The sequence below is a fragment of the Vanellus vanellus genome (assembly GCF_965231255.1).
Source record: "Vanellus vanellus genome assembly, chromosome: 4".
Lineage (NCBI taxonomy): Eukaryota > Metazoa > Chordata > Aves > Charadriiformes > Charadriidae > Vanellus > Vanellus vanellus.
The window spans coordinates 3836820-3855231 of record NC_138909.1 but is presented as its reverse complement, the minus strand read 5'-3'; the positions used below and the strand labels follow the sequence as shown (position 1 = coordinate 3855231).

The following is an 18412-nucleotide window of genomic DNA, read 5'->3' as shown; positions in this document are numbered from 1 at the left end:
GTGTTTCCCAGGCTGTGATCTTTTTCCAGTCTTGATAACGAGCTGTTGCTGTGGCAGATGCCATTGTTCACAAATGCAGACTTGCTTTCATAAAATAGTCTAGAATTTATAGAGCATTCCTTCTTCTGCATTTGCTTTGCTGCTTTTTGAGCTGCTTAGTTGTATTTTTCATTTCATTTTCTTGGGGTTTCTTAGGTAGACAGTGTAGGAGACCTTTTTGTAATCAAGTATAGGTAATTAAAGGAGAGCAAAGGAAGCAAGTATATAAATGTACTCGCGTGTTCCAGTTTTCTTGTATGTTTGGCTTTAAAGCTTGGCTTCCTCTTACTGACAATCATTTTTCCCTTTTCATGCTGACAGGTGAACAGTTTTAGCTGATGAAGGATGAGAGGAATTAGCCTATTCTCTTTTTTAGTAAGTGACCTACCATCGAATATATTTGTTTTTAGAGCTTTTCCTCTGATGCTGTTGTAGCATGAACATGTTACACTACGCGCTGGCACAAACTTTCTCATCGTTCATGGGATTTTGCTGCCTTCTAGGTGATTTCTCTGGCTGCACTCGTCGTGGCAGGACTTTTCTTTCCCAATCAGCTCTTGGTGCGGCAGCGCACCTTCTCACACTTCACGTGGTTGGGAGCTGAGCGCTCCAAGTATTTCGGTTGGACCTGCCCTTTGACATTCACCTTCGGATCGCCAGTAACTGAAACCTGGCTGAAAACAGGGTAACAGAAATAGATATTTACGTACAGTGTTTGCAGTTGGATGTACTTGTAAATAAACTGAGCGGAGGAAGGACAGAACGTAGTATTTCCTGAAACACGTAGAAGAAACATGCAGACTTCAAAGGAGAGTCATTATCTTGGGTACCCCACGAGGTTACATTTGCATTTGGTTCCTCCCTCCTCCCCCCCACAAAAAAAACCTTACATACTGCAGAGTTACTCAGAAGGTTTCTGACACACCTGACATCAGTTTATTTCTTTGAAAGTGCAGCTGTGATCTTCTGAACCTTAATGTCTGCTAAAACCCCTGACTCGGGGAGTATTTAATGCTCTTTCTGCTGCCGCATGGCCCAATGGGTGTGGTGGGAGGTATCTGCATTGACTTGGCATTTCCTTTTGTAACAGGTAAAATAACAACTACTGTGACACAAGCAACTTCATGAGGTAAATGCAGGCAGCTTATTGTTATAATTTACGTGACACCAGATACCACCTAATTGGCACCAGTCAGTATGCTAGTTAAGTTTGGGGTGAAAATCTGGGAATATTATGCAGTCAATAATAATAATAATAATAATAATAATGGTGGTGATGTAACCTTCATACATTGCAGTGCCTCCAGCAGCATATCTGAGTAAGATGTTTTTATTGCGATTTACAAAAATATGCTTTTCATTGGCAGGCCTTACAATGTGAAGCTTCTTCTATAAGAAATGGTATTAGTTTATTAACTTAAGATGGAAAGCTATTTTTTTCAGAGAAGTGCGCTGGCTGAAGCGTCAGAGTTAGCAATACAAAGTTCAGTACACAAGGAGAATTTATGTAGTTGAATGACTGAAGTACGTTGTTCTGTTACAGTGACCATCATTTCAGAGTATGTCAGTACATAAACGTGTGCAGATACCCTTTATTTTTTTATGCAGTTGATGCTAAAATCTCGGTGACATCAGTGGGAGCCAAGGGCTGCCAGAATCTTGCAGATTTAGACTTGCAAAGTTCTCGGTTAAATGAAAGAGCTCCATCTAGTTTATGCTCTGTCATTTGAGAGTTTATTTCCCCTAGTAAATTGTGAAGTGATGTTTACCTGTCTGGTTTTTTCATCTTGTTTAATTTACTGCCTGCCCATCAGAGCAGGAGGAACGTTTCTATCACGAATTGTATGGGTTAGTACGCGAGATTGCCTTACCAGGGTGGTCCCTGCCTGCTCGCTGTGGGCGTAGCATGGTAACAATTAAATGACCGACGAAAATGTTTAGTGTATGTGACAAATTAATCATATACAGCATCAGTTCAGAAGCTTTGGTATAGTAGTTAATAGCAAAGAAATGCCAAGTGTTTATATGCAAAATCAGAGATGAAGTGCTGCATTATATCCGCGGTGTTCCTGAAGAGTCGACATAGGATGTATTTAGCACTTCGTCGAAGAATCTCAGGCACCCTCCAGGTTTGTAGCCATGCTGGCTGATCCCGTAAATAAAGGTTGAGGTAATGCAGAATAGCCTTTTAAACTAGTGCTGGTGGTGCACCAGAGACAGACCTCTTGTCTCAAATGACCAATAGTCCCTTGATTTTTATTTTTTATTTTTTTTCCCCAAGACACCGATCGTATTTCCATCTTTCTTCTAAAACAAGGTTTGTTTAGTTTGCATTTCAGATCGCCTCCCTGTGTGCTGTGTATAATATGGCAATTGGTCGAGCCGTGATTAAGTTACAGCCAAAGCTGATGGGCATTAAGAAGCTGTAACTGTATATGTCTGTGCTTGTGTTTCAGACTTGCTGCAACTGAATTTAAAAATCTTAACATAAAACCTCAGTGGAAGAGATTAAGTTTATAAAAGAACTTTGAGCTTGTCTTGCCTACTTTTAAATTTTTTTTTTTTGTATTTTGAATTTCTGAAATTTAATGTTTTGTTTCTTTAAATTAGCAATAAAGTAAAGACAGAAGAGGGTTAAGCTGACAAATTTTCTCATGCAGGTGGTATAGGCTTTGAGGCCGCATGGAGAATTATGATAATTCAGTTGGCAAGTGGCGACTAGCTCAAGAACTATACCTCTGAGCAGCAGACTGGGTATTTCTTAAAAGAATAGAAAAATAATCAGAACTGTTAATGTATGTAGAAGTGATTCAATTGTTCTTATTGTTACAGTTGACTGAAAATACCGGGAAGTACAAATTACAGAAAAAGTAACAAAGTTTCCTTTCTTGTTTTTTTTTCCTCCAGATTTAAGAAGTGTTTTACAAACTTAAAGTGCTGACTGTTTTAAAGATGGGGTTTACCTTTAATATTTATTTTAAATCTGTTGTTGTAGTTCTTTTAAACATATATATCTAACTACCCAGACACTTTGCTGTAAGGATTGAGCTTTTTAATTTTCTAACATCTGATGCTAAATTGCTTACTCTAAGAGTTGTCATCCATAGCAATTTTTTCTAAACTTGCTCATTTCTTAGTATTTTCAGAACTAACCTTACTGTGCAATTGTTGCAACACATGATAATTTTATTTAAGGGTTAAAGCACCGTATTTTAATTGTAGCATATTTTTTACATCCCAAACAGTTGTATTTTCCAAAATTAGTATTTTGGGAAATTTGTGACACTTACTGTAGTTGCGTCATAGTGAGTCTTATAATTTAATATTCACATACTTTATTTAAAAGAGTACAGTTGTTATAGAGAAAACAAACTGAGTTATGCTGCACATCTCTGGGCTTCAAAAAGTCTTGGAAACTTTTCTTTTAGCAAAGAATATTGTATTCAAAAATATGTCTTCATTGATATGATTTGAATGAAAGCTACTAGCTTTTTATGTGTTTTATTTGTGTATTTTTGAACTATGAAAAAAACTATGAGACTAGCATCCCTAACAGAGGGGAAAATGTACAGCAGAGCTCCCTTCTAATTAATTGATATTTAAAGACACTTAAGCTGTGTGTTATTTGCCTTCAAAAGTTATTACTCCGGCTTGTTTCAAATGTATTGCAGGATAGTGCTTATTTTTCTAATAAAGAGATAACATTTTTTTCTTGTCAACATATTAAGTTAGATTTGCAATGTAGAAACTGAATACTCGGATTTTTCTGAGGGAGTATATTTTTCTATGTGTTTCTGTATTTATTTTTTTAATAATTCTGCCTGTAGAGGCTGACATTTTGCAATGCGACTGTTTTTTCCCTTTATTGTGGAGAGTTGCCAGAGCAGCAGAACTTGTGTGCTTGCCTTAATCTCTACTACTGAATCAGTGCCTACTTTATCTTTATTTTTCTTTGGAAATTTCTTTGGATATTTCTCTATCAGTGTCCTCCTATTTCTTTTGTTTGCTTATTATAGTATGTAATAGTTACTGACAGCTGTGTCCAGGATGTTTTTATGTTTCTCTGACACTCATACCAAATATAATTTCTGCTGTCTCTTTATTCTTGCATACCGTGATTCTCTGATTTAGATTCTCTCTTGATTCTTGAAAAAGCCCTATACAAATGCTGCTTATATTTTCTGCATAAAATAATGTCTCTGAGCAATCCAGTTATGGTTACTGCTTGTTTTCACCTCTTTTTTTTTTTTTTTTTTTTTTTGGTGTTTTTCTTTACGCTTCAGGTCTGTTCTGGTGGGTTGCCAGCCAGTTTGTGTGTGAAACTTGGTACTCTGCTCCTCTCAGAGCCGGGCTTTGGCATCCCTCTCCTAGTATCCCTTCTGCTGGAGCTGCTCCAGTAGTGCTTGTGTCACAAATATGGATTTGCTTGGGTCTAACGCACGAAATTCAGTGGATAATGACAATGTGTGCCTCCCTCCCCTATTTCTTGAAGTTGTCCTAGTTTAGCATTTCTTGATGTAGTTGAGTACAGCTGTAATTTTTAGAGGACTCCTCACATTCCAATTCATTGCTGTTTGTCGATGACCTCTCTGTTGACATCATTAATTGTGCTTACTGAAGTCTTTACTGATTATGCCTCAAACAGTTGGATGGATGAAGTGAATTACCGAAAAAATAATGCTCATTAATTGAGGACAATTACTTGATATTAAGCTGTCAAGGTCTGTCAGGAGAGCTGGAGACTTAATCTATTTCTTCTATTACTATTTGATATGATTTAATAGTTTGCTTCCCAAATATATGTGAAGTAGGTCAGTCTGCCTCACTTCTCCTGGGCTGGTGTGAGGTTAGCTTTAAGGAACTGGTTCGGAATGTTTCGGACCTGGAGCTGTCTGCCATGTGTCTCCCTGCTGTGAGGGTGCATGCTACACCCAAGACGTCTGCTACAGGAGAAGGTTAGGATTCTCCTGCCCAGCTTCTCCCTCGATCCCCATGTGCTTTTAAACACGGTAGTCAAGAGCCGTCTTATTGATTGTGTTAAATAAGCCTTTATATTTTCTGATTTACAGACCGTGCTCTTCAGGCTGTATTATGGCACTTTCTAGAGGTCAGCTTGGTTGCTCTTAGTTATCTTCAGAGTTCCAGGCTTATGCTTTGCCAGAGTGTGACACTTGGGTCTATATTCATAAACCTTTGGGATCCTGCCCGAGTTTTTAGGAACAAACAAACACACCCCACCACCACTCCCCCAAAACAACCAAACAGCACCCCAACCCCAGCTTCCGCAGTTCATCAATAAGTTAGTCTTTGATATATTCCTCTAGCCGTCATCACTTTTATAAGCACTGCAGTATGCCAAAGGGTTGGAAGTGTTACTATTGGTCATTGTATTCCTATCATTATCACAGTTAGGAGGTTGTGCCTGCTGTCAGGAGCCGATTGTTCCGTGCACTGTGCTGACAGGCTGCTGAAGCAGGACCACTGGTGATGAACACAGTCAACGGCAGGAGAAACAGCAATCAAGGTCCCAGCTTAGTCCTCAGTGGTCGAAGCTGCTGGAACAACCAGCATATATAAGTAATTTTGTAAGATATTAAAGTAATTCTGAGCCGCCAGCCTGCTGGGAAGATGCATAGGATGTGGTCATCTAAATTCTCTAAAAGGAGGAGCACCCAATGCTTGATTGGAAAGAGTAGAGCTGGAGGTGCCCTTTCCACAGAGCCTGGTAACTGTCTGCTGCTTAAATGTGGCTGCAAGTCTTCCTGTAGTCCTTTGGCTGATTTAGGAAGGAGAAGCTTCTGGATTGTGGTCGGCCTGAACAGGGTATGTTAGGACAGGTTAAGAGAGTTGGGGTTGTTCAGCCCAGAGAAGAGAAGGCTCCGGGGAGACCTTAGAGCCCCCTCCAGTCCCTAAAGGGGCTCCAGGAAAGCTGGGGAGGGACTCTGGATCAGGGAGGGGAGCCACAGCACGAGGGGGAACAGTTTTAAACTGAAAGAGGGGAGATTTAGATGAGATATATGGAAGACACTTTTTATGCTGAGGCTGGTGAAACACTGTCCCCAGGTTGTCCAGAGAGGTGGTTGATGCCCCATCCCTGGAGGTGTTCAAGGCCAGGTTGGACGGGGCTTGGAGCAACCTGGGCTGGTGGGAGGTGTCCCTGCTTATAGCAGGGGGTTGGACTAGATGGCCTTTAACGGTCCCTTCCAACCCAAACCATTCTATGATTCTAGGACTTCCCGCAGAAGGGAAAGGTAGCAGGAGGAGTGCTGAGTCAGCACGTGGAGTCGAGCACCAGCTCGGAGGAGGGTGTCAGGATCCCACTGCTGCACGTACTCAGACACCTGGGAGGAGGGATTCAAGTTTTTCCTTCAACCCTATTCTGACTCATGTCCAACAGATTGCGATGTCAAACTGGTATCAGAGGAACTATGATTTTTAGTGGCTTGGAAAGATGGCTTAATTACACTGGTGGCATTATGAGAACAGATACCTTAATAGATCTCTAAGAGTTGCATTGCAAAAACACGTATCTTCATTCTTGCTCTAGTATTTTGACACCTAATACTCTTTTATAGGTTAAACTTTTTTCTCTTCTCTAATTGCTGGTTATTCAACTCAAAATTTACTGTGCGGACTACTGTTTTTATGGGGTGGAAGGACAGTTAAGAATTTCCCCTTTCAGTTGTTAGGAGTGTTCTCAAACATAATGCGAATAATTAGGATTGCAGAGTGTCGTGGTTGCACAATATTTGAAGTTTGAGTCCCTATGAAGGATTGCTTATTATAATATCCTTGGATATCAAATTTGAGCTAGAAGAGCCTTATCTCCAAGAATATTTTACAGTTTCTTTCTCTTCTAATTGTGAAAAAATATTTTTAGCTAATATTATAAAATTGAATCTGTGCTGTTTTTCTGTGTCTTGACAAAAGCTTAGCATTCTTAGCAGCCATAGAAATTGTGTTGCAGAAAGTGAAGATAAATGCACTGGAAGTCTGTTGGAAATACAGGATTACAGTAGGCAGTAGCTGGCTATTTTTATTATCACCAAATTATGTATTTTATTACCCGAGTTACCTGTGTGTATTTTATACTGCTCGACACTAAACAGGTATTGCCAGTATAAATAATTTATGCATCCCCCTCCAACACTCTCATATGTATTATATAAAACAAGTTCTATATTACTTGATGTTAACCAAAATGCAGCAGAAGTAGTACTATAAATGGTGGTGTTTGGAGCTACATTAAAAAGAAAAACAGCTTAAGCAGTAGTATTTTAACTCCAGAAGTGTCATTAGGGCTCGGTGGTGACCAAGTTCAGACCTACAGCCTGCTGCTCTACCCAAAGGTTAAAAAGAACCAACTGGCCGGGAGAGGGGGGAGCCACCAGATGGTACACCTGGACCTACATGTTCAGGGCATCTTCAGGTTAATGAATAATCAGCCTGAGAGACAGATTAGCCCTGCTGGGAAAATAATAATGGTTGGTCATTAGTTATGAGAAGTTGCTGTAGCCTGGTATTGCAGTGGGAGCGCGCGGTGGCACTCTGTCGGGGGGCTGCCGCCTGTCGAGCTGTGTACCTGGTGCACTAGGCATCATTAAAGCAGTTACCAGGTGGGATTTAAGGCAACGCTAGAGGTTCAGGTTGTCCTTATTTTGATTAATGTCGCAACGTGGTTTATTGCCTGATAATTACAGGTCGTGGCATGAATGTTTCCTGTTCTCCCCGATAAATTGGCAGCTTGATTTTTCTAATGGAACAGTGCCTGTGGTAGTCCATCAACAAAGTGCTTGGATGCAGTAACCTAATTCAACATCACAAACAGTTTGAATGCAAAATCTTAATGGATCTAAATAAAGGAGGTACTTTTTAAAGACCGTATCAGATGATGGGGGTTTTTTTGCTTCTGTAAAGCAAATACACTGAACTACGTTAATCATCATACTAAAAGCAACTGTTTTGCTTTCCTTTGTTGCAGATCACCAGAAACTGGAAAGAGAAGCTAGGATCTGTCGCCTCTTGAAGCATCCCAATATTGGTAGGAACATTCAATTGCTTTATATGGTAGATATCAGGTTAGAAAATTGAGGGAAAATGCAAAGTAACAAACACAAATAGCAGCTCAGAGAAGCCAAGTGGAAATAGCACCAGGCAAAAGTATTTCTTTATAATGCAGTGCTCCTTTCTAATTCTGCTATGGGATGTAATATCCCAATAGATTACCTAAAGCAACATGTTCTGTTCTCATCTCCTTTGAGCTGTTGCCCTGCCGTCAATGAGCTGTCTATGCCAGGTGTTTGGGGGTTTTTTGAGCAGCGTGTAGGAGGAGTTATTTCCAGTACTGCTCATGGCTTTTTGAGACCTGCAGAAGAATTTCATCTAACAGCATATGTTGCAAAATGAGACAGACCAATGTCGATGGAGTTAGTGTTGTTTTTACCAAAATGCTTATTTTATCATGGTTTATTTTGTGTTTGAGATTCTGTTCTTCTGTAGAAAAGATAGGTAGATGCAGAAAGCTCTGCTCCTTTTATTTCCAGAGGTGTATTATTTCTACTCAAGCGTTTTGGAAAGCAAAAAAAGATACCTGGGGGGGTGAGGGGTGTCTGTTTCCTTGCTTTAGAAGCAGTAGAAACAGAAAAGTACCTTGATCTTTAAGGAGTTGTGTCTGGGTTTTTCGAACACTGAATTACATGCCAAGGTTATCTATCACAAGAATATTTGCTCTATCACAAGAATATTTGCTGTACCTGAGACTTCTGCGGAAGGGGGGGATTTTCCCATCTATCTCGTTCCTCTTTCCCCATGTACATCTTAAAAGTTGTCAGAAAAAATAGTAATGTTGGTATTCCTGACATTTTTGGCTAATATAATTGTTACATTCCTGGGAAAGAATCAGCTCCTTCCTTTTAATAATAATCATAAATTGAAAACAAACATCCCACAGTTCAAAATGAAATGTCAAATCTCTGAAAAAGGCAGTCTCAAAGGCTTAGAGGTTTCACATGCAAATTTGGTTGAAGAGGAAGAATAGTCTTATCTGTGTTATTTTATCCCAGCCACAATTTTTGCATTGTAAAGTGATGCAGGACAAGGGAATGTACAGCTCGTTGTGCAGAGGAGGAGCAGCTCTTCTGCAGTTATGGAAAGCAGTGGTTGCACGGACGGTGCCAGTCTGACTCTAGGGTCGCTTACCTGTGCCTTGCTGTCACTAGAGGATATCCGTGAGTTTGAACAAGCCAGGGAAGATGAATAAAAACCAATAATAAACTGATGAGGTGGAAGAGCTGAAGTGCACAGAAGAACTCAGTTGAAACAAATGTCTAAATTGATTTCGTGCGATGGCATGCCTTTGGTTTGTTGAGTAGCTTGGACCAATATTAGGATGTCATCGAGGTCCTCTCTGGCAGGCCAGCTATTCCACGTACAGTGTCTATATTTGTGAACGTATGACTTGAAATGCAGACAGGCGGTGACAGCTTTGGTGACAGGCATGTGGGGTTCTGTCAGTCAGCACAAGCTCCATGCATGGCGACCCACACCAAGGTGCACGATTCAGTCAAAGGATTATAGACAAATTCTTCTGCTGTTTCAGAAAAGATGCCGTGTTCTAGATGTGCCTGAGAGAAGATTTTAATGAATTAACACGCCGGGGTTTGGCAGCAGGCATTATATTCTGTCATCGTTCACTTTCTACTGTCAGCTGTTCTGCCAGCCTGAAAAAAACCTGTTCCAATTAGCATGGTTACAATAGTTTCTTGTTTGCATAATTGCTGGACTGAAGGCCACTTTGTATCTGGTTTCTCTCTTGGAGAAAGGTCATAAATGTGGTCTGAAAACGAGAAAAGTTTTTTCTAAACTTAGAAAGGTAACTCTTGAAGTCCTATCGGGTAAGCTATGGGGCCGAAGAGGTTGATGTATCTGAAGGGGGTGGGCTACAGGAAAGCTGGAGAGGGACATTTTACAAGGGCATGTAGTGATAAGACGAGGGGGAATGGCTTCGAACTGGAAGAGGGGAGATCTGAATTAGATACCAGAAAGAAATTTTTCACTATGAGGCTGGTGAGACACTGTCCCAGGTTGCCCAGAGAAGCTGTGGCTGCCCCATCCCTGCAGGTGTTCAAGGCCCGGTTGGACGTGGCCTTAGGCAACCTGGTCTAGTGGGAGGTGTCCCTGCCCATGGCAAGGGGGTTGGAACTGGACGATCTTCAAGGTCCCTTCCAACCTACACCATTCTGTGATTCTATGTTTACATGCCGTGCAGTCTCCACCTCAGCCGGGTGCCAACCTTCTCCTTCACCCCTTCTCCTGCAGCCATCGCCTCAGCCAGCTAAGTGCTAGCCCTGAAATCATTCTGGGCTCCTGCTGCCTGCACCCAATGGACTCTCTTATTCTTAGGTCACTGTCACATCCCTTTTTTTAAAAAGTCTTTTCTACTGGGTAATTCTACATCACGCTAGAAAGCTCTAATAGCGAAAAGGGAAGTATAACCGAGGAAGGTAACAGCCGAGATCATAGCGTGTGTTATATGTGTCAAAACAGTAAAGGTTAACCCTTGTAAACAAGTTTTACATCCACTGCGTGCATGCCAAAGAGTATGTGTTTCAAAATATTAAGCAAGTTCCATGAATATAGAATTCATGCTTTTCATCTATATTTTCTCCTGAATTTACTGCCACAGATTAATTTTCTAATAGCCCAGAAAATAAAAGATTTTTTGAAAAGGAGCTTATGTTAACAATAAGTATGTATAATTTAAGAAAATGAAGAAGAAAAATATAAAAAGTAATTTTTTCAAATGCAATCTCTATAGGAAAGCAGAAATCTAGTTTAATTGATTGAACGGTTTCTCAAAGATTATCTCAGTGGTTTTCTTTGATTTCCTCCAATGTAGGTTTTTTTAGTTACTTGTCTTTTTGAATTACGTGTTTGTTGCAGGGCAGTAGATTTCTGAAGTTAGAATTCAGTAATCCTTTCTCTCTTCTTTCTTCGTGCAAGTTAGCTTGATTGTCTCCCTTCTAAAGGTGACTTGGTGTAAAGGTGTCGGTTTCAGGTTAACTTTATTTCTAAGATAACACACGTATAATAGTACTCCTTTTTAGAGTGTTGTATGGTCTCTTTGGTTAATTATCTTTCAAGTCTTAAGACCGTACCAGATACTTCAGTGTGAAAAGCCCTTTTTAGTGACCTTTTTCGTACTTTCCCTCCAGTCAGTTTAAAGCAGCACAGCTGTGCTGAATCGCATTTTGAGATTTCAGCCTGAGTAAACACATTGTAGTTTTCATATGAGCAAGATTTTTTTGCTTTGGAGAAACGGAGTTTAAAACACATTCTAAACCACTGGAAATATTTTCCAGTTATCTTTCCAGAGAAAATAACAAATTATCAAAAACTTTTACAGATGACTGGTTTTGTATTTCCAAGGTAGGTCTCCAGTTTGTACCTAACCGGAAAAATATTTAGTATTTAGTTATTTCATCAGGGTAAGAAAGAATTCAGAACTAAACTTCTTAACAATCAACATACCTATTTTCAGCTTCCCAACAATACCATTTTTATATCCATATCATATCTGATTTGATGGTGGTTTTATTTAATGAGTGCCATTATGCAGTTAGGAAATCTTAGGATGACATTTAGATAAGACTTTCAATTTTAGTCTGTATTCATATACACTAAACTTCAGAAGTTCCTCTGGTAGTGGCAGAGTCGTCTTGAAATTGGAGGTGAGTGTTTTACTTTCTTTAAAAAAAAATGTAGAATTTGTACAAAAGATGTGGAAAAGCACAGCATATGGGGAAAAAACAGAAGACTAAATTAGAACGCTTTCTTTCAAAAGGATAAAACTCTGAAATTTGGAAATTAAGGGGACACATGGAAATATTTTTGTTTCAGTTCTTTATTTGAATCTCCCCAAGTAGTTGCTGTGAAATGTTAAAAACAACAACAAAAAAAAAAACTGAGAGGAAACAAACATATCTTCTGCTGCCTTTTTGGAATTATTTATGACATCAGATTATTATTTCAGGAATCAATGTATATACTGAATGTTCACAAATAAAGCATTTAAGTGAATATAGAGGGAGCTTAGTTCTTCATCCAAATTATCTATGAGGCATTTCTACAGAAAGAATGATTTTGAACTAGGGTAAGATACCAAGTTCCAAATTCATGTATCAAAATTTAAATTGCTGATGATTATTCTGACTAGACCAGAGTCAGGAAGGGAAGCTAACTAAATCAAAATCCAGCTCTCTGGCACTTCCGAATCCTTACCAATTGAAGAAATCCACAATAATTCATTTTGGTACACAGATGTTGTATTGCTTGATATGGATACATATATTTATGCATAGCTAAGCCTGTAGAAGCATACGGGTCATTTGAAAAATGCTTTTTAGAAGCAGCAAATTTATTTATTTATTTATTTTCAGAAACAGATCTTGCCAAGTGCACTTGATATCCTTTTAATGAAGTCATGAATCTAGCTACTAGAGTCAACTGCCTTCTGTAAGGCATTTGTTTTACTGCTGTATTATGTGCTAATTTTTTATTATGGAAAATCAGCATATTCTTTATTAGCAATACTAGGAAAACAGATAACCACAATGAAAATGGAAGACAGTAGTTCTCATATGATGAGATTATCTGTGGCGGAGTTCTAAAGAACTCTCATTCAATATTTTTATCAGCAGATTAAAAGAAAAGAAAAATGAAGAGGTATCTGTTTGATATGGTGGGACTAAGGAGCCTCACAGGCAAGAGACGTGAGCACGCGTATCTAAGAACAAAGAATGTGTGTCAGTCTTAAAAGAGGAGTGCCTGCATCTTGGAACCCAGTGACTCTGAAAAGCCTGTGGTGACAGGAAATAACTCCTTGAACACAAATCTCATTGGGATGCCGGAACACCCAGGGGAAATACCATTCTCAGATGTATGGGAGTAGCAATCAGAAAGAGGAAAGTAGTATTTATTTTGTGTCTGCCAACAGAAGTCACTTCTAGAGTACTGTGCTGAGCTTTGGCATCCGCGTGTCAATTAAGTATGGTCGAGGTAAAGGGGGTGATTTGAGGAGCTCTACCAGGATAACCAGAAAATGTTATTTATCCAAGAAAAAGGCGAAAAGAAACATGACTATAGTGATGAAGTTAAACGCAGGTGTTAGGGTTTTGGCAATGACAATATGAGACTGACTTAGGGGTATGATGTCTTCTGGTTTGAAGTGTGGATTATATTTTTTTAAGCTTTATACTAAAACTGCCTGTTACTGGAGGTGTACATACTCCTGGTATTCAGAACTGTGTACAGGCCACTAGTTTTGGAAAACTGAATATTGTTGAAGAAAGACTGAAAGTTAATGATTCTGTTTCTGTAGTGCTTAGGCGACTGGACAGTCCTTACTGGTTGTGTTTATATCCAGCACAGAAGCATCATGGAAATCTTCCTTGACGAAGACGTTTTCACTTCATGTACAAATATATCTCCAGAAAAAAAGCTGAATATCCCTGTCCAGACACTGCTTTGCATATAACTAATTCAGTTAGTGTTTCAGCATCTCTCCATTTTATTAGTGTTTTTTTTTAATGTGAAGAAATCCATGATTTCTTCTTCCCTATCCAACTATGTAGTCATGATGCCTAATGAATGCTGTAGGAAAAATGTCTAAAAGGAAAGTGGGTTAGTAATAGTATTTCCTGTTCTCCTTTTTCAAATCCGTTTCCCACTTCAGTAATGTATATATGAAGGTCTGTTTAAAAAAAAAAAAAACAGGATTTCCTCATCCTTTTCACCTACAATTATTCCTTAGCAATACTCGTTGCTTATGTTGTGATTTCTACCTCTTCTCACCTCAGTTCTTGGTATGAAAGTAATGGTAGTGGAAAGTGAGCCCTGCTGAATTTTGTGTTTAAAAGAAAACGTGTGTTCATTTCGTCTTGTATGCTTTTTCTCTGGATAAGCATAAAATTACAAACAATAGCTATTTCAGCTTGTAACTTTTTATTTATGGGAGGGAGGAGTTTCATCGCTATTATTTATTTGTAGAAAATTATTTACTCAGGAATGCTTCAGAGGTATGTAAACATCCTTGTCTGCAGTGGCAGTAAAATTCTGTTTCCTTCATAGCCCGAGGATATTAAGAGGAGTAAAGAAAAAAAATCCTGATAAACAAGCAAAAATAAGAAAGAAGGTGGAATATCCTCCTTTGTATAACAGTACTCCATTGAGGCATACTTGCTCAGGACTCTGTATGCTCTTGTCAGTCCTTTCTCCTGCAGTCTCGGTGAGAATTAAAATGATGCAAAATCCATTAGCTGAACTTGAGAGGAAACTTCATGGGGGGTCGGAGTCCTTTCTTCCTGATCAGTCTTTGGCAATACTGGTATTTTCTCCTTTTACAGCATTTCTTGAGTAATCTGGCCTGCTGCCTCTGTTATATCGTGGTAGGAATTTCTAAGCAAAGATAACTCAAATTCCGTTAGTTGGAGTTCCAACAGCTTGTGCTGGGCTGCAGTACTTCGATTCTCAGCATTGCTCTATTTCTCAGGTTCTTACCGTGATGAGATGACTGTAAAAACATCCATGTGTGTTCTTTTTTTACTTATTACAGCTTGCTAATGTAAGGGAGTTTAAAATGAAAGACGCAAATATAGGTTAAGCCTTAATGTTTGGAGAACCCAGTGCTCTTGCTTTGTAAGATTACACGTCAAGTTATATTAAAAGCTTACCTCCTTTGCTAAACAAATACCCATGAAGGATTGGTCGTCTTGTGTAACTATTGCTTTTGCAGCTGTGACGTGTACTAATGCTTCCAATTCTTTAATTTCGTACTTTGGAAAGAAAATTTGTAAGGGAAATAATCATCTCTTCACCAAGAAATCCACTCTCATTGTCCTGTCTTCTGGCCTTTATCCTCTGACCACTCTGATTTCTAATCTAGTAATCCACGTATTTTTGATTGTGTGATGTTGTCGCTCCATCTTAGTATTACTTTTGATGTTGATTTAGAGCCTGCTTTGGTAATTTTGGTTTATGAGGTCCCAACGGATGACCCAGTCTGGAAAACTGCTCATTCAAACTTGGTAAGAATAGGTTTTTTTTTTTTCCCCAGGTTGAGTTTGCTCTTGCAGGGTTCGTGCTGAGTTTGGGTAGTGTTTTCCTAACTCAAGAGTTACACCATCTCTCTCTGTAGCTCCTGGAAAGGCTTCTGCTGTCTTTACATTCCCACTTGTCAAAAGCTGTACACAGCAAAATGGTACTTGCAGCATAGTAGTATCACATAAGTAACCAGAATCTGCTGGTTTTCATGTGGCAGCGCTAACACATCTGGCTTCATTACAGCACATCGTCCCCTGCCTGCTCCTGTCTCCTCCTTTTGCTTTGTAGAGGGTATAGAAGATAACGGCGGGCAGACAGGATCCATTAGCCATCTACATCAGGCTCAAGTCTGACTCTGAGTCTTCCCGAAAGGCCACAGCAGATTCTACTGACATGTGGCGGCCCTTCAGGTGATAAATGAAGTCCTCTTGGCAGCAGGACAGGTTGTCCCTGAATGGCTTTGTGAGGCAGGATATTTCGAGGTAAGTAGGACTGCCAAGCAGAACGGCAGCTCTAATAGTCCGGAGCTGGTTGTGTGCAGATGCGCTCGCCTAACCTCCTGTGGAGCTGTGGCGTTGCCGGCCAGCACGAGTGGCCGTACTTTGGAGGGAAGAAGTCTTTCTTCTGTGAAGAACTATGTCTGGACTAGCACGTAGGAATACGAAGCGGCATCTTCCCAAGGAAGGGTGGCTTTGCAGCAGGTCGAGAGACAGACTAGGTACAGGGCAGTCTGGGACACCGGGAAAAAAGAGACAAATCACTAAAGTGATTTCATAAATGTGTTGGCGTCTATTTGCAGTCTGCTCAGGTTGCCATACTTGGAGCTGGGATCTTCTCATTAATTGCTGAGGCAATTGATAGCACCCAAACTCTTACTTACTGAGGAGGCTGCCCTTATGCCTCAAGGAAGGGAGGAAAAGCCTGCATTTTGGGGGTTTTCTCATCTCTCCCCACAGTAACACAAAACAGGAGCATAGAATTTGTTAAATCCTTCACGTGGGGGGAAAAATAAGAAACTTTATATTGTCTTGTGCTTTCTGGGCAGAGGGTGATTAAGGATATGTGGGTTTTGTGTCCTTCATGCAAGACGTTGTGTCCCTTATGTTTTATATTCACCAAGTGTTTTGCATGGGACTTCCCATAAATTCACAAGAATCTGAAGAGAAACACTATTAATATGCAGCAAACGTGGATTTAGTAAATCCCTTCTGAATTTCTTTTGACTTACTGTGGCAAAGTCGGGAATAGCTCAGCTGGAGTGAGTTAGGTTACTGTGTAAATCAGATATGGAATCAAAATCAGGCCTGTTCAGGTTTGGTGGATGTAGTTCTCTAGCATAATATTTTTTCTGAGCTTAATTTCAGGTTTCATGTTTTAAAAATATATTAATACAGACTTAAAAGGTAATAACGGTTCTTTGCTGATGCAGGGAAAATCAAACAAATCCTCAGCTATATAAATTTATGCTTAATAAACATGTTCCTCGGGAATATATTAACTATATGTATATAAAATATATAGATTTTATATATATATATATAAAAGCACTTTTGTTTAGCTCGTAGAGAAACCAGAAATCTGTGGGACCGATGACTGTAGAAGATCTTGCTTCCTTTAATTATTTTTATTGCTTAGATGAGCCGATCATTTCCACAATTCAAATCTCATCCATTCTATTGAATTAATTAAATTTGTAGTTTCTGTGATGAATAAAGTGAACCGTAGTCCTGGAAAGAATTAAAATAAAACATCAATAAACCAAATAAGCCAGTGATATAATACGATTTTGTATGTAATGTAAAAGCCAATCTAACGAGGATTATAAAATAACATGCAGTGTTTAAACTCAGTTGTAGCTGAATAGCGAAGTGCAGCAACAGAAAACAGAAGCTGGTTTCGTAGTAGCTATTTATAAAATTAAATGTACTGCAACGAGACTGAACCAGGCAAGAAGACACAAGGAGGGCAGCGTGGGGTTTGTTGCAACTGGCTTTTCTGCAGAATTTCTCATTCTCAACAGTTCTTGTTATTACTGTGCATTTGATCTCTCGTAATTAGTGACCTTGCTGTGAATGCCTGGTTGATGTTTAAGCTGAAGAGACCAAAAGTTTTCACTTCTGATGTTGTAAGAATTTGGGCTTTCTGTAGAGCTGTTGGCAGCCCTAACAGTGAGTGAAATACGAAAAAACAAAAATACCGTAGTTAAAATACTGTAAGTTGTTGAGCGCTAATCAACATGTCAGTAATTTTCAACATGTAACACATGAAGTGTCAGATAATGTGGGCTGTCTGAGTGCGAAAGCGAAGAAGCGCAAAGGCAGCTTTATTCAGTGTTAGGGCTTTTTTTTGTCTCTGTTTCGGTTTCAGCATAATCCTTTTATTCTGGTGAGAGCGGCATTGAATCTGTAGGTGTACTCTTCTGGGTTACTGTGGAGCATGAAAATGTCTTTTACTAGAGACAATGACACTACTCTGCCACACTAGGTTAATTCTCTTCCCTTTTAATGGAGGACAAGGTTATTGTAGCTCGAGCGAAGCATTGCTGCTTGTAATATCCCTCATAACTGCAGCAACATCCATAATATACCGAGGAAATGAGGTTTCACTAAGATTTGCCACAAATTTTGTCTTTTTTTGCCCCAGAAAGTATATGAGTAATTTGCACCAAAATAGGTAATGATAAAGTATAAATCAAGTGCGAACCAGACCTTGAAGGATTTGCCTTGCCTGCTTCTAGCCGGTGTTGTACATTTTCTTAAATGCATGAAAATTCTATTCATAGCATGTCCAGGTTCCTCTAAACACTTTTTTCTTCCCATAAAGTCAGTTACGCTTGTGTAGCCAGTCATCTTAAATGTAAAAGGGGAGTAATCCACAGAAACGGGAAGTGGAATTTAAATGTCTCTCTTGAGGAACCTGCTGCAGGGGGTGAGCGCGAGGGCGGCTGCCACCCTTCCCCTTCGTATTTCGTTCTCTCGTCCTGCTTTACTTTCTCCGTAGGCTTTCTGGAAGGAGGGGTTGCTTAATTGCATTGCTGACTTCAAGAACCGTATAAATAAGCTTAGATTAAAATGAATTGCTCTTTTTGCACACACAAGATGAATCTTTGAGAACTTACTTTTTTTTTGTTGTTTGAAAGCTTTGTTTATTATGACTCTGCAACCACGTGTTATGCATACGGATAGACATCATGACTCCCAGCTAAACCACAAATATGTAATTTTCCTCTGGACCCTTTCCTCCAAAAACATAGATCTCTCCTACTTAAGCTAAA

General features: G+C 39.4%; 1 protein-coding gene across 8 annotated transcripts in view; it reads left to right on the top strand.

Moving 5' to 3' along the window:
* The window catches only part of CAMK2D (calcium/calmodulin dependent protein kinase II delta), a 166828-nt gene that overhangs the window by 59167 nt on the left and 89249 nt on the right, over positions 1 to 18412 (top strand). For 7 of the 8 annotated variants that reach the window (XM_082482393.1, XM_082482390.1, XM_082482391.1 and 4 more), the window contains exon 3: positions 8021 to 8080. In XM_082482393.1, the coding sequence (XP_082338519.1) occupies positions 8021 to 8080 (60 nt within the window). Of the gene's footprint in view, positions 1 to 367; positions 415 to 7739; positions 7905 to 8020; positions 8081 to 18412 lie in introns of those variants that run through there. The other variant, XM_082482392.1, reaches the window with a different exon arrangement.